Source organism: Otolemur garnettii, unplaced genomic scaffold (genome assembly GCF_000181295.1).
Source record: "Otolemur garnettii isolate 467f Iridium unplaced genomic scaffold, OtoGar3 scaffold00002, whole genome shotgun sequence".
Taxonomy (NCBI): Eukaryota; Metazoa; Chordata; class Mammalia; order Primates; family Galagidae; genus Otolemur; species Otolemur garnettii.
Window position 1 is genome coordinate 12210341 of NW_003852397.1, and position 24587 is coordinate 12234927.

The following is a 24587-nucleotide window of genomic DNA, read 5'->3' on the forward strand; positions in this document are numbered from 1 at the left end:
AATTATACGGCAGAAATAAAACAATGAGGCAAGAAGAGAAAGAAAATGAGCTGAGTTTCCAGCTCAAATTCTGTTGGATCTAACCAGGCCAAGAGGATCCTTTGATGTTTGTAACTCTTTCCTTGTAACAAGAAAGATTGGCAACAACCTCATGTCTGTCAATAAAAGACGATTAGATTATGGAACATCAGACCTATAACAGAATAAAATTCAAAGTCTGGGTGCAGTGGCTCACACCTGTAATCCTAGCACTTTGGGAGGCCAAGAGGATTACTAGGCTCAGGAGTTTAGACCAACCTGAACAACATTGCAAGATTCTGTCTTTACAAAAAAGCAGAAAAATTAACCAGGCTTGATGGCACACTCTGTAGTCCCAGCTACTTAAGAGGCTGAGGCAAGAGAGTTGCTTAAGTCCAGGAGTTGGAGGTTGCTATGAGCTGTGACACCACTGTACTCAACCCAGGGCAACAGCTTGAGGCTCTGTCTCAAAGAAAAAAAAAAAAAATATATATATATATATATATATATATGTATATAGTACTACCAACTGTACAACAAATGTAATGTAGAACAACAAATATCTGTTGTTCTCTTAAACAACAGAAATGTATTTTCTCTCCATTCCACAGACTGTGAAGTTTTAGACCAAAGTGTTGACAGCAATGGTTTCTTCTGAAGCTCCTCTCCTTTATAGATGGCCGTTGACTTCCTTTATCTTCACATGGTCTTTACTCTGTGTCTATCCGTGTCCTAATTGCCGCTTCTTACAAGGATACTATATAGGATTAAGGCCCACCCTAACAATTTCGTTTAACTTAGTCACCTTTTTAAAGGTCCCATCTCTAAATACAGTAGAATCTCTGGAAGTTGACCACATACAGAAGTGGCCAACATAAGGAATGAGGTCTACTGTACTGTTACATACATGTGTTGTATGCCTGGTCTACAAAAATTACGGCAACTTAAGGAGGTGATCGATATAGGGAGGTGGTCACCTATGGAAGTTCTACTCTGTAGTCACATTCTGTGATGTGTTGGGAACTACAGCTTCAACATAGGAATTTGGGGGAGCAGAAATTAGCTCATAAGAGGGATATCATATGCTAAAACACCACTGCACTCCAGAACAACAGTCTATCTCTTAAAAAAAAAATAGGGTCTTGCTCTGTTCTCTGCACTAAAGTATAATGCACCACCACACCATGATAATTTTTCTGTTTTTGTAGAGATGAGTTCTCTCACTCTCTTGTTCAGTGTAGTCTCAAACTCCTGACCCAAACTGATCCTCCTGTCTTAGCCCCCCAGAGTGCTAGGATTACAGGCATGACCCACTGTACCTGGCCATAGGGACACTTTTTAAAAATATGTAAAGGGACTGGTTAGAGTGGCCCACATCTATAATCCCAGCATTTTGGAAGACTTATTTGAGACCAGGAGTTTAAGACTGTCCTGGGCAACATAGCCAGACCCTGTCTCAATAGCATTCCATTCCATTGCAACTATAGTAACCAACAGTTCATTTATTAATCTTAAATTCTCCAGTCCCTTATTCAAGGTGGCTTATGTTATACTCTAGGCAGTGGTTTGGAGATTTTACTTAAAGGTACCAACAGTGCCAGAGATGTGTTTTTAATCACAGACTTGCCTACCTTTGCCACCTTTTTTCTACATAGACCCATTGTTCCCCCCCCCCACCCGCCCGTCCTGCTCCAGGGTTGACTCACACTGAAGCCAGTGAAACTTAATCTTCAGTACCCATCGTGTGTCCCTTCTAAGTCCTGGCAGGACCACAGCGATTTTGTATTGTTAATTTTATATGTGTTCTCTAAGAGATCTCTTACTATATAAGCTTCAGTATATAATAACACCTGTATGCAACATGGGACTATATCTCATTAGGAACCTTCTCAGAGGCACTGCAGAGGGGACCAAAAAATTCTTCTTAAAGTCTAAATTGTACAGTTAATATGGGGGAAAGGGGATTTTTATTTTCTCATACAATTTCCAAATCTGTGCCAATAGCTATCAAAATCTCCTCTCTAGTATATCATCCATTTCATCAATTCGTACTCAATCTCCATCATCTTGCTAAGAGGTAAATTGTCTTCAGCTTTCAGCCTGTGTACAAGATATAGAGTAGTTGGCAAGATCTACAGTGGCAAAGACATTGTACCTCTTTCACTAGCCCTGCTTTGACTGGAGTGAGGACGTTCAAGTCCTGGGAGGAGGCAGCTTGGGATGGTCCACAAACTTGTGCTTGGTCTCCATCATTCTTTAACTCCACACACACCCACCCTAGAATAAAGCATTTGAGGTACCTAGGGTGCAAATTATAAGCCTGAATTTGAAAGACTACTGATAAAAACTTCTTTCCTATCCCCAAGTCTAAACAAATAGGACCTAATGGCTTCCATAAGGTTGTTTGTTTAGTAAAGTGGTTTGCAAATGTAGGAACATGATGTCAAATAGTCTTTCTAATCACTGAATAAATCACTTACCAGTTTTATGATCTTAGGCAAAGTAACTTCCCTCAACCTTGTTTCCCCCAATTAAGAAGACCATAGGATTAAAGAAATTATACCCATAAAGTGCTTATAATACATAGGTGTTCCCTGATTGCCCACTCCCTTCTCCACATGGTTTCTTTCATACTGTCCAGCAGCTGTATCCTAAGTGTGATGTGTACAACTGGGTTCTCTCCCTTGATTAAGAAGTAAATGATTGGCACTGTGTTTCAGAGAATGATGAGGAGCAAGAGGCCCTGCCGTCTCTGGATAAACCTGGCTGGTACTCCCAGGGGAACGCTGTCCACCTCTATGAACTTCTGAAGAAAATGACTGGCAAACCTGAACCCAAGGTACCTTCTGGCTGAGGCGGAGTCCATGGTACCCATTTGCAGACATAAGCAGTTATAAACTGAAACCATAATTCTCAGTGCATTCAGCTTAGATAACTAGGATGGAACCATCTCCCTCAACCTCTCCTCTTACTTCTTCTGCTTAAAGAAGCCTTTGCTTTGTCCATGTAGACTGTGTCTTTATCTGCAACAGAAAAGAACAAAGATTCCAAACAGGGAACCACAAATCTCAGGGGTACACTAGATGAGGGGGGATAGCTGAGGAATGAAATTCTAATAATAGTCCATCAAGAATATTATAGGTAAAATAAGCAATAATTGAAATTATCCTACAGATTAACCTAAAGATATGCTTGCTTTTGACAAGTTGATCACGTTGTTGATGTTGAGCATTGGTGCATTTCTAACAGCAGAGTCCTTCCTTCTAAAAAATATTTACCAGGAGTCCCATGAATAGAGCGGTCATTGGGTAACTGACGGAGCCCTGCTCTGTTGGCTCCCACACAGCAGTGTCCCCTGGGGACTTCAGAGGTGCTTAGAGGCTGGAACATCCTGACTCAGAGGTTCTAGTTCTCATATTCCTTTACCTTATTTTCTCATTTGCAGTTTGAGGGGTGTGGACCAGATTAGTGGAGCTTTGCCTTAGATTACCAGATTTCACATGTCCAACCCTGCCTGCCCTCAGAAATTCTGTCTCAGCAAATCTGGGGAAGTTCGCCTCAGAAACTCTTGAAAAGTGTTCATGATATACAGTCTTTACAATCTGCAACTTAACAATAACAAGTTGTCTCTAATATCTCATCAGTTCTTCAAGTCCAGGGGCAGGTGTCTTTGTAAACATATATGAAAATATGTAAGTTCACTTCTTCCTTAGGAAAATTGAATAAAATCATGTATTTTATCATCTGCTTTCTTCTACCTGCAAATGTGCTGTGCAACTTTGAAACACATAGCTGGCACCCAGTGACTCAAATGAAACAAGTCGCTGGTCACCTTTGAAGTTATACAGGGAAGTTTAAAGTGTTTATGCATTTTTGATTGTTGTACTCTGTCCGATGCCTGTTGAGGAATTTTCTTCTGTCTTCCTTGGAATGAACGCCTTTCTTTTTCACAGTTCTCTGCCTCAAACAGGATTTGCTGTGTGTCTTGCAGGTTGTTTATTTTGGTGACAGCATGCATTCGGATATTTTCCCAGCCCGTCACTATAGCCATTGGGAGACAGTCCTCATACTGGAAGAACTCCGAGGGGACGAAGTTGTGAGGAGTCAGAGGCCTGAGGAGTCAGAGCCTCTAGAGAAGAAAGGAAAATATGAGGTAAGGGTTCCCTTTGTCTCTTTCCTCAAAAGAAAAACACTTAACCTTTGAAATCTAAAGTATCCTTATGCTGCTTGACTCCAAAAGTATTCTGGTCAGACTGAATGCCCTCCTGTTTCTGTAGTTCATTTTTGAGGCAGTATTTATATTAATGGGCCCAACCTTAGCAGATGTTCTAGGCCAACTTAGTTGTTTTATCTTCTTTGTGGAAAATCTTCTATCACATGTTTTTCTGTATATATTTAAGGCAAATGAAACAGTCATGTGGTTTTTTTCACATATTACCTTTTTTGTTTTAATTTGAGACAGAGTCTTACTCAATTGCCTGGGTAGAATGCCCTGGTATCATAGCTCCCAACAACCTCAAACTCCTGGGCTTGAGCGATCCTCTTGCCTCAGTCTCCTGAGCAGCTGGGAGTACAAGTGTGTACCACTACTCTCAGCTAGTTTTTCTCTTTTTAATAAGGATAGGGTCTCACTCTTGCTCAAGGAATCCACTTTCCATGACCTCCCAGAATACTAGGATTATAGGCATGAGCCATAAATTATCTTTTGACATAAACCTAGAACCACAACTTACAAAGTCAGTCAGACTGCTTTGGACAGTTTAGGACTGTTCTTCTGCCTAGCACATTTCTATCCCAAAGGCCAAAGCAGCACATCAGAAACATTTGGGAGGCTGAGACAGAAGGATGGCTTAAGCCTAGGAGTTTGAGGTTGCTGTGAGCTAGGCTGAATCAATAGTACTACAGCCTGGGTGGCCGAGTAAGCTCTGTCTCAAAAACAAAAATAAAAATCATGGCCCAGCACCTGTAGCACAGTGATTATAGCGCCAGCCATGTGCACTGAGGCTGGCAGGTTCAAACCGGCCTGGGCCAGCTAAATTACTATGACAACTGCAACAAAAAAAATAGCTGGGCGTTGTAGTAGGCACCTGTAGTCCTAGCTACTTGGGAGGCTCAGGCAAGAGAATCGCTTAAGCCCAAGAGTTTGAGGTTGCTGTGAACTGTGACGCCATGACATGGTATCAAGGGTGACATAGTGAGATTCTGTCTAAAAAAATAAAAATAAATAAAAATCAAACAGTAAGTACTGTACCTCATTCAGATCTTTTCCTGCTTCCCTGTGAAAGGGACAGAAACATAAACATCTTCAATTACTACAGCAGGAGGGAGACAGATCATAAACAGAGCTAAAAAGAAAACACTTCTGAGGACTCTTCTGTTTGTTGTGTGATAAAAAAAGTGTAGTTTAGTTTTTCCAACCAGATGTCAAGCACAGAACATATATAAGTAGGGTGACCAGACGTCCTGATTTTGGCGGGACAGTCCTGCTTTTCAACAATTTGTCCCGCGTCCTGCGGCGTTTTAAAAAAGTCCCAGTCCCAATTTTTGGAAAGAATGCACGAACAGGCTGGAGAACAAGAAGGGAATATATGGCTTTTGGCTGCCATATGGCTATTTCGCCAGAATATGAGTTTTATATTATTTTTGTTAATTTAATAATGTTAAACCATAATAAATAATTGCTGAGAAGTGATTATTGAGAACTGCTTATCAAAGTTTGCCTTGTTGTCAGGCCCTGCCCTGTGCTCCGCCCCCGCTCCGCCCCCTGGCCATGTTGTCCCGCCTTACAGATGTTAGAATCTGGTCACCCTATATATAAGAGACAGTCTTTGGTGAGTACAAAGTCCAAATGCAAAAGGATTTAATTCTGTAATTCCAGTTACTTATTCAGCCTAAGTAAACTTTAAAAATATAATTTAAAAACCAAATTAATCATATCATTCTAAGATTGATGTTGTGAACCAAACATTTAGATTTATACATTTTATGGAGATTAATGTTTTGTTTCACTCAGGTTTGAATTCAATGTCCCCAATCTTTATAGTAATTTCCATTCTAGATTAAGTCATTTGGAGTTTGAGGATCACTTTCACCTCTCTTTATGGCAAGAAGCTTACTAAAAGAACAGAGACTGTCTCAAACAGAATTTTAAAGGCGTATAAACAAAACGTTTTCTAACATGATACATCAGTTGATCACCCACGCCACTATTTCAAAGCATGAGGTCAGATAAGCAAAAACGATACATTTTAATGATTAACGTTAGCCTAGTTAAGGACACTAAGGAATAACTTGTTTTAATTTATTTTTGTTTCCTGAAATAAACCAATTATACCCTCTATTATACCTGTAATTATTTGTACATAACTAGCCTCCTGTATGCAAAGAAAAACTCTTTTCTGCTTCCTTCATTAATGTTGTCATGTGTTCCTTCATTTTGACTAAAAACAAAAAGCATGTGCAGACTTTTTAAAATAACATGAAATTCTAATGGAAAATTAATTCATTTTAATGATTAAAATTCTTAGCAGACAAGAAAAAGAGACGATCCTTTAATTAGAGAAAGGCTATCTACCAAAATCCTCCGGCAGTAATATAATGGGTACTGGGGAAATTTAAGGAGGGAAAAGGCCATATTTAATGTGCCCTTTAAGGTTCTAAGCTAAACAGAGATTCCTGTTATTAATTATATTGTGTAACAGAGATCTGGCTAACACCACAAAAACGGAAAAAGAAATGTTGGATAAGATTAAAAGGTAAGACACTTATGTCATAATTTCATGGTCATATGATTATTAGCATCGAAAGCCTTAGTGAATCAAAAAACAAAGAGAAGAGAGTTCAGTCAGAATGCTGGATCCAAATTGGCTTTCAGAAATCAAGACCTGTTCTCTATACTAATTATAACCACTTACAAAATGTAATAAAAAACAAATCATTTGTAAAAGCAACAACAGCCAATCACTGTCTAGGAAGTTACCTAACAAATACAGAAGACTTTGATGGAATAAATTTTAAGCCTCTATTAAATATTCTTTTCTTTTTTTTTTTAAAGACAGAATCTCACTATGTCACCCTTGGTAGAATGCCATGGTGTCACAGCTCACAGTAACCTCAAACTCTTGGGCTTAAGTGATTCTCTTGCCTCCGCCTCCCAAGTAGCTGATACTATAGGCACCTGCCACAAAACCCAGCTATTTTTTGTTGTAGTTGTCATTATTGTTTTGCTGGCCTGGGCCAGGTTCGAATCTGCCAGCCTCAGTGCATGTGGCTGGCCCTGTAACCACTGTGGTACAGGTGCCAAGCCCATTAAATATTCCAAATACAAACTTGCATAAATGGAGAGACCTATGGTTATGAATGCGTGGTATGAAACTATGTAGATACCTAATTTCTCAAATTTATTTATAAAGTCAATGTAATGTTACGCAAAACATAATACAGGATTGTGACTGGACCTTCACAGACTGATTCTGTAGTTAGATGGAAGACTTAAGGCCCCTAACTAGCCAAGACAGTTTTATAAAATACAATAATGAAAGGGGGGAATCCCACCCTCTCAGATGCTAACCACATTAGAAAGCCAGAGTACTTTTTTTTTTAACATAGTACTCGTTACAAAATATATTAAAAGGTCAATAAACAAACAACAGAAAAAGACAGACACAGGTCCCTGTATCACATTCTATGTCACATTCTATGTCACCATGTAAATATAGTATCCGATACAGCCTGTCGAGAAAGGATAGACAATTCAGTAAATGGCAGTGAGTAAATGATCTTAGTGTATGGAGAAAAATTACATGAGCCCTTTCTTGTTCTATAATTAAAAGTAAATTCTGAATGGATTGTAGATCTGAAGGTAAAACATGTATCTGTAAAATTTATTGAAGAAAATTTATAAAAATATTTTTGGAATCTCGGAGTGGGAAAGGATTTCTTAAGTTAGAACTCAAAAGACAATAGTGAATAGAAAATCTGATGACTTTGGCTGCATTCATATTAAATATTTTTGTTCAAGATACCTGAGGTACTGTTAATCAGTAGGCAAAGGACGGGGGAAAGAGGCTTGCAGTGTCCATTTAGATTGAACCTTATGACATTGCTACTCTTGTATCTCTAAAGTAGGTAAACATCTGTACTTTAATGTGACTCAGCCTAATGAAACTGACAGTGGATTGATATCTAGCATGTAAGAAATTGAGCATTCAGTAGAGAGACAAAAGGTATCGGGCAGTTAACTGAAGAGAAAAGCTTACATCTCTCCCCAGTAGTCATTCATAAAGTGCAAATTAAACAATGGTGATTTATCACCTTAAAGCCATAAAGCCATAAACTGAGTCTGGACTTTTAAATTGATATACTAATAAAATAGTCTGAAATATATGTATGTGTGTATATGTGTATATACATATACTATATCTTTTTTTTTTTTTTTTTTGAGACGGAGTCTCACTCTGTCACCCTGGGTTGAATACCATGGTGTCATAGCTCACAGCAACCTCAAACTCCTGGGCTCAGGCCATCCTCTTGCCTCAGCCTCTTAAGTAGGTGGGACTAGAGGCATGAGATACACTTATGAGTTAACTTACAAAAACAGACGGGGATGAATATTGTTCACGAAAGCGTCAGTCCATTACATTTGACAGCTCTGTACCATAAAGAAAATCATTTTCAGATTTCGTTTCAGAGAACATCTATTTGGCTTTTCAGTCAGAAACGAAGGCTGTGCTGTTTATAATTATACCTGGAGTCTAACCGTTATGCTTTGGAAATGCTCTAAAGGAAGAGTTTATTTGTGAAAAGGATTAGACCTAGAAGAAGTATACATATTTCTCTGTCAGTACTCCAGGGGGTAGCTAAAAACTGAAGATTGTTTTTTTAAATCATTGTTTGAAAGCTTGTATCAATGCATTGGTTTTATGTTACATGGACACTGAAAACAATATGTAATAATTCTGATAGCAATTGCAATGGTAGTGTTTGTATTTGAGGAGTGATCACATTTATAAACTAACGCAAGCTGTATTCATTGTGAAATTCATGTTCCTTTATTAAAATAAGGTACACAAAATTCTGTCCTCATTCTACTCTACAAATTAAAATCCCAAATAAGAAAATTAGACCAAGTTTGTTTTTTAACTGTCCTTAAGACATAATAACCATAAAATTAGAGACTGTTTTTTTTTTTTTTTAACAGAGTTTTTTGTTTTTTTTTATTGTTGAGGATTCAATGAGGGTACAAAGAACCAGGTTACATTGATTGCATTTGTTAGGTAAAGTCCCTCTTACAATTGTGCTCCACTCCCAAAAGGTGTGTCAGACACCATGACTCCCCATCCTCCTCCCTCTTTCCCTCTCTTTGCTCTCCCTTGCCCCACCCCACCCTCCACCACATACTAGATCATTAATTTCCTCATATTAAAATTGAATACATGGGATTCTTGCTTCTCAATTCTTGTGGTGCTTTACTAAGAATAATGTGTTCCGCTTCCATCCAGGTTAATACAAAAGATGTAAAGTCTCCATCTTTTTTAATGGCTAATAGTATTGCATGTTATACGTATACCACAATTTGTTAATCCATTCCTGGGTTGGTGGGCACTTAGACTGTTTCCACATTTTGGCAATTGTAAATTGAGCTGCAATAAACAGTCTTGTGCAATGTCCTTATGGTAAAAGGATTTTTTTTTCTTCTGGGTAGATGCTCAGTAATGGGATTGCAGAATCAAATGGAGTTTGAGTTTGAGTTTGAGTTCTTTGAGAGTTCTCCATACTCAGAGTCCCACCAGCAGTGTAAAAGTGTTCCCTTCTCTGCACATCCACACCAGCATCTGCAGTTTTGAGCTTTTGTGATGTGGACCATTCTCACTAGAGTTAGATGGGTTCTCGGGGTGGTTTTGATTGGCGTTTCTCTAATAGTTAGGGACAATAAGCATTTTCTCATATGTTTGTTAGCCATTAGTCTGTCTTTTTTTGAGAAGGTTCTATTCATCTCTCTTGCCCATTGATATAAGGGATTGTTGGCTTTTTTCATGTTGATTAATTTGAGTTCTCTATAGATCCTAGTTATCAACCTTTGGTCTGATTCAAATATCCTTTCCCATTGGGTAGGTTGTCTGTCTGCGTTAGTTGTTGTCTCCTTAGCTGTACAGAAGCTTTTCATTTAATTAAGTCCCATTTGTTTATTTTTATTGTTCTTACAGTTGCCACAGAAGTCTTCTTCATGAAGTCTTTCCCCAGGCCGATATCTTCCAGTGTTTTTCCTATGCTTTCTTTGATGATTTTTATCATTTCATGCCTTAAATTTAGGTCTTTTATCCATCTTGAGTCAATTTTTTGGGTGGAGAAAAATGCAGGTCCGGTTTCACTCTTTTACATGTAGATATCCAGTTCTCCCTGCACCGTTCATTGATTGAATAGGGATTCTTTCCCGCAGTGTATATTCTTGTTTGGTTTATCAAAGATTAGGTGGCTGTAAGATGTTAGTATCATTTCCTTATTTTCTATTAATTGAAGGACAAAATTATCTTTTAGATTGCTCTGTTTAGGGTAGTTTTTAGATAATAACCAGTTGACCATTTAAAAAGCCAGCACCAGTTTAAAATATGTCAGTGTGACTTGATGCAAAGTAACGCCTACTCAGTCAAGAGCGTATTGAACTCAGGGATCCTGGGAGGACAACACAAAAAGCACTCCACAGGGAGAGGCAAGGGTGTCACCCCTCCTAATCATCCTCACAGACTTTCTTTTCTTTTCTTTTTTTTTTTTTAATTAAATCATAGCTGTGTATTTTCATTGCAGTCTCAGCCATGAGAAAACACAGTGCAGGGGCAAGCTTCAAGGAGAGAGTCAAGGTTAAAAAACAAGGAGTTTTTCTTCAACTGAGTGATTTAACTTTTAACACAGTCTGTGTACACATTTCTGCCTGTCTTTTTCCTATCACTGCTAATATATGACTATCATAGCTAGGTATGCTGTGTCTAGTCAATATTGTTTTTAATACTCAGGGCTGGCAGTTATGCTTGGATTTTATCCAGGTTACTCTGTTCTTTATTCCAAAAAAGTAACGTATACCCAAAGCCTGTTTGTAGATGACTATAGAGAGTTTTTCTATTTTGATTTACTCAATTGATGAAAAAAAGTCTGAGATTGAAATTAGTTAATCACAGTTCTCATTATTCTATTTTCTTGTTTCAGGGACCAAAGGTAAAACCTCTAAATATCTCATCTAAAAAATGGGGCTCATATTTTACTGATTCAGTTTCGGGACTGGAAAACACAGAAGATTCCTTGGTTTTCACATGGTCTTTTAAGAGAGTCGGTACTTACAGTACTATCGCAATTCCAAGTATTGAAGCAATTGCAGGTAAGAGGAAAATACCTATACCATATTATCTTAAAGCTTTGCCTGTTGCTAGATAGTAATGAGCTAGGCCTTTAAGAACTCTTCCCATAAGAACTCTTCCCACAACATGATTTATTTGGCAGCAGGGGAAAATATGGCAACCTTCTGATGGAGCCAACTACAAAAGCTGGACAATTTTTTTTTTTTAAGTGTGCTTGGAGGCACAGGACAAAAGTAGAGAAGAATTACCTACCAGGGCACCATGCAAAGGAAGCCCAGGAAAGCGAAACTGGCTCTTGTGGCTACTTTTTCCTCTGGATATTTGCAGGTTCCAGAGAGGGCATCAAAGAGAATGGACCTGTCAGTAATGTCCTGAACCTACAAGAATAGGAATTAGACTAGAGGAGAGGACCTAAGGAAAGAGGGGCCTGGTGAACTCCCTCAGTCTGTGTCAAGACCCTGAAGGGCTTTATTTCAGGATACGGATGAATTGGAAAGTAGTTCTCATTTTCACAGGTGCTATGAAATCAGTTGAATCTCTAAAGTTAGATTGAGGAGATTCCAGATTACTAATACAGCTACACACCTGTTAGAAACAATTGTACATTCTCTTTTGAGGAAGATAAGATCATTCTAGAACTCAAATTATTTCTAAAAACAATTTATATAAGATTGAGCACAGAATGAAAAAATACCCAGGCACATAAAGATATGAGACCACACTACCAGAAATAACCTTATGTTTCCTGTGATTAAACATAGACAAGTAAGGAATGAGAAATTTGGTAGACACAAAAACCATAAAGAAGGAATGTACAACACATAAAGATAAGTATATGAATAAATTAAAATGAATGGTTACTATTTGAAACAGTAAAAAATTAAGTCCTATGGGATTTACCTAAATAGGGAATTAAGGTACATGATGCCAGAGCGAGGCAGCTGTAGTAACAGTGTTCTAACATCATTGAATTATACAGTAAAGGATAAGTTATCCTCCCTAATATATTAGGTATTAGTAAGTCAGACATGTGCATTGTAATCTCTAAGATAACTATCAAAAGTATTGAAATGATATATATACCAAACTAACATGGAAAATAGTTTAAGAATCCAAAAGAGAACAAGAAAGGGGAGAAAAAAGAATACTAAAAATCAGCAGGACAAATGGAAAACATTTAATAAGTTGGTAGATTTAAACCTGAAGTATTACATTAGATATAGGTGATAAATACTCCAACTAAAAGCCTGAATAAAGTAACACTACCCAACTATAGGTACTTTATAAGAGACATATCTGAAACATAAGGACTCTGAAGGTTTAAATCTCAAAAGATGGAAAGAGGTAATGCTACATTTTGGTATTTGTTTTTTGTTTGTTTGATTGAGACAGAGTCTTGCTTTGTCACCCTTGGAAGAGTGCCATGGTGTGATACCACACAGCAACCTCAAATTCTTAGGCTCAAGTGACCTTCTTGCCTCTCAGCCTTCTAAGTAGCTGGGACTACAGGCACCCACCACAATGCCCAACTACTTTTAAAGATGGAGTCTCGCTGTTGCTCAGGTCTCAAACACCTGAGCTCAGGCACCTCACCCTCCCAGAGTGCTGGGATGACAGACATGAACCACCATACCTGGCCTTACATTTTGGTATTTGGTAACCCAAAAAATGAGTGACTGTTAATTTGAAACAAAGTAGACATTAAGGAAAACATTCATTAACATGAGAGAGAATTACTTCCTAATGATAAATTCTCAGTTCTTAGAAATACAGTAGAACCTCTGTAAGTTGATCACCCAAGGGACGGTAACAAACTGGTCAACATACAGCAGGGTCAACCTAAGAAACTAGGCCTGCTGTACTGATGCTGTATATGTGGTGCATGTCTGGTCTGGGAAATTAGGTCAACTTTGGGAGGTGGTCAGCGTAGGGACATAGAAAACGATGGGGGTTCCACTGTATAACTGAAAGTCTAAGCTATCAACAGCGCCCCTTTTCTTTCTTAGGTCAGAGCTTACAATCCTTCCCTACTATCACAAACTTAATTTAAAAAATAATAATAATAAAGTAAAAAGAAAGAAAAAAACATCCACTCTGCCTTAACAGAGGTGTATGCTTTCTGCTTGGATTCTTGACTTTCCAAGTTCCCTTTGGAATTTGGCAAAAGGCTTCAGAAGACCACCCATGAAGTTCAGTGCTCTGTCCTTTTCTTTGCACTGGATTCCTACCCTTCAACATTTGTCTCTGCAGCCCCACAGAAGCCCCTGCCACTAGCCAGAATTACAGTTCCAAAGGGAAGAAGCTGTGGCAGTAGCTCCTCTTCTGCAGATTACTCCTTCCAGGCTCGTGTGTCCAAAGACTTGGCTGCCTCTTCAGCTCTCCAGCCACTTTACTCTGATGTTTACATTTTATCCAGCTTTTCTAGTTGTTTCAGCTCCAAGTTAGAAGTAGAAGTCTAGTTAAGGCTTTTGAACGTCCGATTCTTCTTTATATTGGGGGTGATAATGCCAAGGTACATTTTCTTCCTCAGTGGATAGATGTGACAGATCTATCTGAATTTTGGTAGGATGACTGATGATGATGCTTACGACCTTCTAATCATTCCTCCTTCCTGCCACTATACAAATCCAATACATATGTCGATATAGCCTACAGTATGAAATAATACCTTGCTCTTACTGGTTTCAAAAGAATGATTTATTTTTCATTTAGTTTCATGCTTACACACATAAAATTAAAGAAAGATTACCTAAATATAATTCTTCCTTTTACAAACGATTTTCCTATTTAAGAAATAGACTTTGTTACTTTAAGTGAGGGGGCCAGCCCAGAATTAAACTTTTTCATTCTTTACAGTTCATTTTTATTTTCTTGCAAAATGATTCAGATTTTTAGTGAGTATGATAATTATAGGTCCTGAATTGTCCTAAAATACCTCGATAAAACTTGTGAAATAATAAGAAAGTCAAAGAAATATGACCCTCCATTATTCCAGAAATTTAAATATTCCTCCAAAAAAATTAGAAAATAACTACATCTCCTTTGACAGTGGTAACCTTAGTGCACATTTCATTTTCATGTCCCAAAAGCTTTCTTCACAGTACCCTGTAAGATAGGGTGACCAGATTTTAACATAGGTAAGGCGGGACAACATGGGGGTGGGGGGCAGGGGACAGGGCAGAGCAGGGCCTGACAACAATGCAAACTTTGATAACAGTTCTCGATAATCACTTCTCAGCAATTATTTGTTATTATTACAATTTAACATTATAAAATTAACAAAAATAATATAAAACTCATATTCTGGCAAAATATCCACATGGCAGCCGAAAACCGTATATTCCCTTCTTGTTCTCCCGTCCATTTGTGCATTCTTTCCAAAAATCGGGACTTTTTTAAAATGCCTCAGGACGCAAGACAAATTGTTGAAAAGCAGGACTGTCCCGCCAAAAGCGGGACGTCTGGTCACCCTACTGTAAGAGAACTTGGCAGGCCTTTTGTCTCCTGGCCAGCTTTTCTTCCATGGAAATACTAAACTAGGACTTGTCGGCATCAAATACAGCTAAACAAATGCCCATTTTGTGTATGGGGCCAGGCTGGGGGTGGGGGGCGGTGGGATGGGAAGGATTTATGTCATACTCAGCTGTTGATTTTGATGTTCAGGTTACTTCCTCAAAAAAACAAAGTGTTAGTCTCTAAATCAGTACTCACTGCTGTGATCACATTTTCATAAAGAAGTTATAACTCCCACAGAACTTGATATTGTTTTAGTAACATCTTTGGTATAGTTGGATACTACTGTAACATCTACCTCCAGGTAAGAAAAATACTGCGATAGTCAAGACCCTAGACAATATTGAAGATAGAGTCTTTGTATAAATGTTATCCTGCTGATCTTTTTTTTTTTTTTTTTGAAAAGGTCCCAAGAGTTGTTCTTTTTCTTTCTATATTATTTTACACTGAACTTACTATGTAAGAATATTTACTCGTTTGGTTCACTTCATTTAATTTTTACCTAACTGTGGATAATATGGCTAATATCATAGTATATTTAGTATGCAGGGCTGCATAGAACATTTTGGTAAAAAAGAATTTGCTTCTGTATAAAGCTCTATCCCTTTTTTCTTCCAGATAGTAAGCACCCAACAATGACTTTCCTATGACAAAAACACAATTCTTTTCCACTTGTTGAGGAAAGTAGGGGGATTCTTGTTTTAACAGAAGTTTTCTCATTTCAGTTTTGCTCTCCCATACTCAAATTCTTAACTATGATAGACCTCTTCTGTTACATGGGGAACAGAATAAAATTAATTGTTTTGAATGAAATAGAAAGTGAAAAACAACCTGGTACTTCCCTCTTACCTCTCAAAATGTATTTGTATTTATGTGATGTTGATATATTGTGGATATCCTATTAGCTATAGTCATCTTGTTCACATTTAAATGCATAGAAGCCATTTTTATAGCTGTTATAATGGTGATTTGGTTTATAAGCATTTTTAACTTTATAATAATAGCTACACAAAGATCTATCCAGATGGCAAAAGAAATGTTAAAATTATGAACTTCTAAAATTTAAAATTTTTTATTCTTAGTAAATATCAAATTTTGATTTGTTTAAATTTATGAAAGGCATTCAGAGACCAATGAAATAATCAAATTGCTTTTTTGGGTTGTCTCCCCCCCCCCCCAGAATTACCTTTGGACTACAAATTTACAAGATTCTCTTCAAGCAATTCAAAAACAGCTGGCTACTATCCAAAGCCTCCCTTGGTCTTATCAAATGATGAGATGCTGAAAACCAAATAAAACTTCTTTACAATCGAAGTGCAGAACTACATATGTAGCAAATGTACTGTAAAAAAAAATGTTAATTTTTAAAAAATACTTTAATGCTTTAGTAAAATCCTTTATAGAAAAAAGTTTGTAATGAAAATTGACCAAGAAATTGATATTTGTCCATAGGTCTCCTTTCTATATATCATCTTAATGTTTAACAACTCTTATTAAAATTCAGAATTAAAAAGAATCTTATTAATATTTTGTATACAACTAGTTTTGAGATTAGAATCCAGTGAGGAGAGATACACAAACACACAGACACACACATATTTACATATTGGTGTGTGTAATTGGACTAAGCCTAGTCCAATGCGTTTCTTTTTTTTTTTTTTTTTTTTTTATTGAATGGTAATAATGCTTTTCAAAGTGTGGTGCAGACCAATGTCTTAGCAGTACCTGAGAACTTACAGTGCATCTCTGTAAGTGATATGGGCCCCATCCAAAACCTGCTGAATCTGAAACTCCACAAGTGGGGCCTAGCATTCTGGGTTTTAACCAGCCCTCCTGGTGATTCTGATTTATACTACTATTTGAGAACCTCTGATTGGACCATATCCTCCAGACATTAGCTCTAGGTAGATAGATAGCTGAGCACTGATATTTTTTACAGTGCTGCCTTAGGAAGTGCAGCCAGAATTGAAAACAACTGATCTATACCAATCCCTTAAATTGAGAGCCAAGAATGTGGAGTCCAGTGAAATTAAATGATTTTTCTAGGCTATTAGGTTTTATGCTATTTGTGTGTTTTCTAAAACAAGAAAATAAAGCGATGATTTCTTCTGAGATCGTACAGCCAAGTATGGACCACACAGAGTACTAGAAGTCGCCTATCTCAACCTCCATTGTTACCTGTTAGGTTCCACTGCCCCCCAACAATGTTAAAGTCTGTTTAATTCATTGTCATTCACTTAAAGCCATGCATTCTTAATGAGGACAAAAATTGGTTCTTGGGGTTAAAAAAAACTCAGAGATTATACAGTGGACTGTAGGCTTCCAAAAGCATGACCCTGCCCAACAAAATCTTATTCCTTAATCTTCCTCTTGGGAAGGAGGATGACAATGAAAAAAAAAAAAGTTGAGAAAAACTGCTTTAAGAGGTTTTAGAAGTATCCTGTAATCCAGAATTGTTGTGTTCTCTGTGATATGTGTCACATTCATAGCTATTTGTTGCAACATATTTGGAGCCAGATAATGCTTACAGTATTGATTCCTGCTATACTTTATGCTGTACGTTCACTCCATCAGGAAAAAATACACTGGTCACTGTCATTATTTTACTTGGATTATAGAAGAGAATTTAGTAAGTTGATGTGCACAATGAAAAGCACAAAATTTTGTTAAAATTTGTAAATGTCAGATAAATCCCAGGTGTATTGTGGAGATGGATGTCTCAGGGTAGGTAAAAAATTATTGATATTTTTTTTCCTCAAAGTCACTAGCTTTGTTTGTTACCTACCAGTAAATGCATGGTGACGTACTTGAAATCGGTTTCCAGAATGTCATTGGAATGTTATGCTGAGCACGCATAGTCACGCTTCTGGCTAAATGAAAGATGCTATCTCACGTATGTTTTAAATAGGCATTTGATTTATTTTAAAAGTAAAGCTGTTTTCCTTACGCATGTTTATGCTGTAAATGCCAAAGGATACACACTTAAATGCTTGTAAACTGCTGTTAATATGAAAAAAGAGAACCCCACGCAAGAAAGCAGTGGGACTGAGGAGGGGGGAAAACGATAGCTAAGTCAAAATTTCTAGTCCTACTCCTGCCAGGACAGGCAGTCTCCAGGTTATGAGCAAGGTAGGTTCTGTAAGTTTGTTGTTAGATCACATTTGTGTCTAAGGTGGAACAGGTACATTTACCTAGTACCAGTAATAACTTCTCTTGGTAAGTGTGAGTCGAACATCAGGTGGATGTTTATAACTCAGGGACTTTATGTAATAGCCTCAGGAAGTGGGAGTCGAATGTAAATCGGAACTCAGAGACTTACTGTAGTAGTCTCTGTTCATAAATGTGAGTTGGATGTTTGTAACTCAGGGACTGCCTGTATTTACCTAAAGACCCTGAATAAATTTCCCCTACTTTGAACTCAGTTTTTTCTGTCCTACAATAAGAGAAGCTTAGAATTTATTTAAGTTTCCTTCTGCCTTTCTAGCATAGTCAGTGCCTCTGTAGAATGTTACTTTTCTGCTGGACTATAATTAGGCTTTTAAAATTTTTATGCATTGTTTCTAAAAAGTGCTGGTGTTGGGCGGCGCCTGTGGCTCAAAGGAGTAGGGCTCTGGCCCTATATACCAGAGGTGCCGGGTTTAAACCTGGCCCGGCCAAAAACTATAAAAAGTGCTGGTGTTTCTAATTGGGTAAGAAGATTTACAAAATCATCCAAGAGGCTCAGCGCTTGTGGCTCAAGCGGCTAAGGCACCAGCCACATACACCTAAGGTGGTGGGTTTGGATCCAGCCTGGGCCGCCAAACAACAATGATGGCTGCAGCCAAAAAATAGCCCGCGTTGTGGCAGGCGCCTGTGGTCCCAGCTACTTGGGAGGCGGAGGCAGGAGACTCGCTTGAGCCCAGGAGTTAGGAGGTTGCTGTGAGCTACACTGTACCCAGGGGGACAGAGCTCTGTCTCAAAAAAAAAAAAAAAAAATCATCCAAGAGTGAAACCATAAAAATTAAAAAGAATATTATAGAAGAGCTATATATACTCTAATGAAGTATATGAAGTAAGAAAGCAAGACAATTAAAAAAGAAAGAAAGAAAATATGTGTAAATGGGCAGAATCTTGTTTAATAGCATACGAGCCAACATTCATCATCTAAAATATATCTAAAAACAAATGTAAGGGAGCTGAGATTTTCTTTCCTGGCCCCTGTTGATCTCAGCAGAGGGAAGATCTGAATGACTCCATGGTCAAGTATTTTGTCAGAATTTGTTATTTGGTATATTGAGGTAGCAGAAACTTCATTTGAACCTTGAATTGCAGTCTAAAATCAACTTCTGTGTTCACTGAACTCTACATTGAAATGAAGTTTAATTCCCCCCACCAACATTCATATCTAAAGGTAACTTTATACATATACACACACAAATACAGTGAATTGGTTTGAATGAAAATCAAATCTATATGACTAACCAGCGCAAAGTGGAACATCAAACTATATGTGTTAGAATCATGAATAGCCTTTTTAAGATGTGCAGCAGTAACCTTTATTCCCTTTCCTCTTCTCAGGCTTTTGAGCACAAGGTTGTCATAAGAGTTGACTTCCGGATTAGTGAGACTGGAATACACTTGACTACTTTTGTTTAAAAAAAAAAAAAAAGTAGGGACACAGAGGGACAAAGCCGTGCCAGGGCAACCAACACCAGGTCCCTCCAGACTGCCCATCCAGTATCCACTGTCGTCGTGGCAGGTGGGGACCATCTCCATGATGCACTGCCCTGGGATGCTTGAAGGTAACAATGATCCCTCCCGGGACAGAGACAGCTCTGAAAGTTTATGCTAGGCAAGCAGAAAGTGATCCAAGGCTAGAAAGAAGATGTCACCCAGATTCATGTGGGTCAGTAGCCCAACTATAACTGCAGGCTATGCGTGTAGTGCCACTAGGTGCCCGGGCATCATCCTATAATAGGCCACTTCCCTTCCACATGGAGCTTCTGAATCTGGAATGACAAGAATGGCCTCCTGCTCTTGGATCTGCCATGCAGGGATCCTTATGCCTCCAGTCATGTGAATCCTTAGGAGCTTTTCCTGGTGTCCTATCCGCTATAGAAGCATTGACCCCAACTGATGCCAGCTTTGCTTCTGATACCTCCATTTTCTCTCCTTGGGGTATATTTACCTAAACTCAAGTTACTCATTTTCTTTTCATTTGGCGGTGAAGATTCAATTACAATCTTTTGAATCTATGTTTCCTAGTAAGTATGTGGTCAAGTACTAACAGCACAAGTGATGGTTTAGGAATTGGTAGTGGGATGTGACAATCTATTTTCTTGGATGAAATTTTTACCTACTATGTATTGAACATTCTTGCTGCTGTGCTGCAAAGCAGTAGCAGATTAGAGGCTGTTAAGAGCTGAATTAAGCTTCAAGTTGAGAGATGTCCTTGGGTAAGTTAAAAGCCATACCGAAAAGTGAGGTAGGGAGTGGGGAACAGGGAGCACCTTTGCCTCCATCAGCCCCCCTCACCCTGCCATTAAACCCTCTGTCTTTTTAAAGCAGATCACTTTCCCTGTGACATTAGACACTACAGGTATTTGTCCCAGCACCAGCAAGGACCTCTGAAACCTTCATGGCTTGTCTTTTTTTTTTTTTTTTCCTCCCATCCCATGGTTTTTCTCATGGATTTTCAGGAATTTGTTCACATGATTTCCCAAGATCCACCACTTTCTAACTTTTAGGAAAATGAATAATCAAAAGGTTTCATACCCAATGAAAGCCCAGCCATCATGACAAACCCTCAGATGTTCCTTTTGAGAAAATGATGGTGGTCATTGCAGCGCCAGCATCTCCTGTTTCCTGATGCTTGGATCCTTCCCTCTGCTGATCTCAAAGTTTCCTGGCTTTTGCCCCCACAGCCTCTTCTTACCTCATTGTTATCATATGTGGTGAATTGGTGAGAAAAATTATTGCTGCCTTTTCTTCCCTAGTACCACATAGGAGTTTCTAATTTTATAATTGCAAGAAAAGTCAGGTTTGTGCTGACTTTTCTCAAAGAAAGAAAAAAAGCCATGCCAAGTAATTCTCCCAGTATGGTCCAGTTGCTGCCTTTGAAAATTCCTGGGCATGATCCAGGCCACATAGGATGAATTCAAAAAAGTGTCTCTTGGTCTCTAGAACCATCCTCAGAGATAATGGTAATGAGGCCTGACTCCTCACCAGAGTACTTATGTATGTTATCTGTTTACTTCCTATAGCAACCATATCAGCTGTGTATTACTGTTAAAACTGAGAAAATTGAAACTCCAAGAGGTTATACACTACACTTGGCTGAAGTTGCCCTGTTAGTAAGGGTCAGACTCTCTTACATGAGCCCAAGTTTGACCCCCCCCAAAGTCATGCTTTCAGTTGATGGACACAGAAAGTCTTCCAATAATGATTCTAGACTGGAATGAATTTTCAGTCTTCAAACCACACTTCAATTTAAGTTATATCATGCTTAGGCCATAGGGGGAATAGAAGTGCAGACATAGGCTCTGCCCTAAAGTACCTGATAATTTAGGGAAATATATTAAATGTCTATAAAACTTCCCTAGAAAAGTACAATAGAGATTCAAGAATCACAGAAGTCCTAATTTAAATCCTATTTAATGTTCACTTTAAGTACTTATCAAATCTCCCTCATTGGTGCTGAAATAACCAAAATGGACCAGTAATGAAAAGTTGTCTTCAAGTAAACTTAGTAGAGGTGATGGGATATCTGGGCCTATGTAGACAAAAATAGGTCATTACTTAGAATGACAAGCTCAAGCTCAAACAGACTGCTGACGATCATTTTCTTATACCTCTTCACAGACCCTTTTGAAAAAAAATAAAAAAATTATTTCACTTTCTTGGTACTTTGGCCTTGGTACTTGGTTGGCAAGTTTAACAAAGTTCAGTACAGAAGAGGAAGGTGCTCGAGCCCAGGAGTTTGAGGCTGCAGTGAACTGTGATCACAGAGACAGCCCTGTCTCAAAAATAATAAATAATAGGCCAGGTGTGGTGGCTCACCCCTATAATTCCAGCCCTCTGGGAGGCTAAGGAGGACGGACTGCTTTAGCTCTGGAGTTCGCCATCAGCCTGAGCAAGAGCTAGACCCTGTCTCTACTAAAAATAGAAAACCTGAGGCAGGAGGAGCACTTGAGCCCAGGACTTCACGGTTGCTAGGAGCTATAATGACACATGACCCTCTAGCCAGGGCAACAGAGTGAGATTCTTGTCTATAAATAAAGGAATAAATTACTAAGTCTTTATTAAAAGCAATCTCCAAATGTAATCAATTTTTTAAAACTCTCTGAATTTAATAGCAATACAGTTTTTGACAGTTCTTGGCAGGTCCGTTCCATGAATAATATAACATTTAAAGTCTTATTGATGCCTTTACTGCCTTAATGAAGGGAACAGACAATTTCACCCATATGCAGCAAACATTAAGACTACATATGTATATATTCAGGAGTGTTTTAATCTATGGACACCTGTATTAAAATAAGCAAATGATAAAAACTACCTCTTTCAAAGGCCAAGTGAGGCCTGACTATGCATGAGTAAATAGGATTTTTGTTAACATTTTTATGACAAGTTTAATACAAATGGCTGTGATTAAGTGAAAACTTAGAAGTCTGTGTGACTTGTGTCTTACATGATTTACTTCCACTTTCTGAGCCTATTCTCTTAACCCTTTAAATGAAGATACTAAAACCTGTGTCACAGGCATTTTCAAGACAATGTGAGAGCAGCAGACACAGAGGGCCTGACCTAGCTCAGACCTTTGGAGGAGATTGTGAAGCTAGGGAACGCATATGTAAAGCAAACTCAGACATCCAAAGCTCTAATTGTGAATCCATGGAGCGGGGAACACAATGAGAAGAATATAGGTTGGTTTGGTTTTAAGGGTTTTATTGAGATAGAGTCTCATTCTGTTGCCCTGCATAGGGTACTATGGCATCACAGTTCACAGCAATCTCTTGGGCCCTAGCAATCCTCTTGCCTTAGCCTCCTGCAAGTAGCTGTGAGTTATAGGTGCCCACAACACCTGGCTATTTTTAGAGGGGGGGGATCTCACATTTGCTCAGGCAAAAGTCTCAGGTCTCAATCTCCAGGGCTCAGGCAATCCATCCACCTTGGCCTCCCAGAGTGCTAGGATTACAGGCATGAGCCATCTCACCTGGCCAGGGTTTATTTTATTTTTAATAATGAAAACTGATGTAAGGAAGCTCGAGTTAACTAGAAATAAAGCAGCAGCAGTAAGCATGAGAAAAAGGCCTGAGTAAGAAGGTCCAGAAGCCTTTTATAAGTGTCTGGCCTGAGCTTAATGCCCAAGAGGAAACCCAAAGAACACTGTGTGAAGATGAGAGAAATTGTGTCACTGCTACTCAGAGGGCAATCATCCTGAGTAGACTAAAATGATAATACATATTTCTTTGGTGACCAGAGGATAAGACAACCTCTTACCTAGTTTGGAGGTTTGCATAAAGAATAAGTATGGTCTAGAACTGAGGAAGAAAAACAAGGTCATGCCACAAAAAAAAGCAGGGTTATAGCAGTGAACTAATTAGTTGGTACGGTAAACCTGTAAGATGCTTAATTGCGTATAATTTATTGACTAAATTATTGACTAAATAGAACAGAAATCATGTTAATTTGTAACAAATGGCATTAGCATACTAGAAAAAAATCAGTGCTTAGTTAAGTGAAAATAAACCAAATGCAGAAAAAATAATATTTTTTGATTATGTCCATAACAGGAATAGAAAAAGGACAAAGCGTGAAATGGTTGACAATGCAGAAATCAGTGAATTGAAAAGGTAAAATGAACATTGTTAGAATTTAGGGTTCAGATGGCTATATAGATTGCAAAGAAAATCTGGCTAATACATAAAGTTCTCTAGGCCTAGGAAAATAGCTCAGCAAGTGAAACTTTAGAAGTAATAACTGCACCAAGAGTTAATAAATCTTTTAACTGTACAGTAATTAACAGTTCCTAACTCTAATCAGAGATGTTGACCCATTTATTTCAGATTTTTGCTTAAATAGCTAAATATACTTGTCCATTCATTTTCACAGATTTTGCAGCATCCCTACAGCCCTCTAGTACAGAGAATACAAGTATTTATCCTGTACATCTTCATACAGTAGCTGCTAAACAACAAAACTATCACTACTAGTAATTCAATTGTGCTATCTTGTATTACTTGTGTTGATACTTTGTCATAAACTTTTTGGTGTTCTTTTTAAAACACCACACTGTTGTAGGAAAAGAATCTAAGTAGCACTCATAGAATGCAGGATAAATTAATGCTTCCAAAAGTCTAAGGGAAGCTCCTTGTGAATAGACCAATGAGGGCAGAGTTAACATAAGTGCAGTACACAAGGATGGGGTATAGACAAGTTTTCCACTCAAAACAGTATTTTATTTAAGGGTTAAATATGTGGTGTTTCAGTTGCCACAAAAAAACTGTACTGGTTGTATAGGAAAAATTATGTTCATGAATATGCAGTTGGGCTTTTTTATTTACCATTTTTTTCAAGCAAAAAATCTTGGAAGGTTTGGTGCCTATTATCTTTTTTTTTTTTTTAATTTTCAGGATGATGAAACAGTGGTTGATAATGGTTACTGCAGTCATTTGATAACTTTAATGATTTCCCAACCTTTAATTAACCTAGACAACACAGAACTTG

The 24587-nt window shown here is 38.1% G+C and overlaps 1 protein-coding gene across 1 annotated transcript in view; it reads left to right on the forward strand.

The window, feature by feature from the left end:
- The window catches only part of NT5DC1 (5'-nucleotidase domain containing 1), a 132984-nt gene extending 116469 nt beyond the window's left edge, over positions 1–16515 (forward strand). The window contains exons 9-12 of the mRNA XM_003781605.3: positions 2739–2857; positions 4010–4171; positions 11218–11386; positions 16060–16515. Coding sequence (XP_003781653.1) covers positions 2739–2857; positions 4010–4171; positions 11218–11386; positions 16060–16175 — 566 coding nt within the window. The 3' untranslated portion in view covers positions 16176–16515. The remainder of the gene's footprint in view (positions 1–2738; positions 2858–4009; positions 4172–11217; positions 11387–16059) is intronic.
- The last annotated feature ends 8072 nt before the right edge of the window (positions 16516–24587 follow it).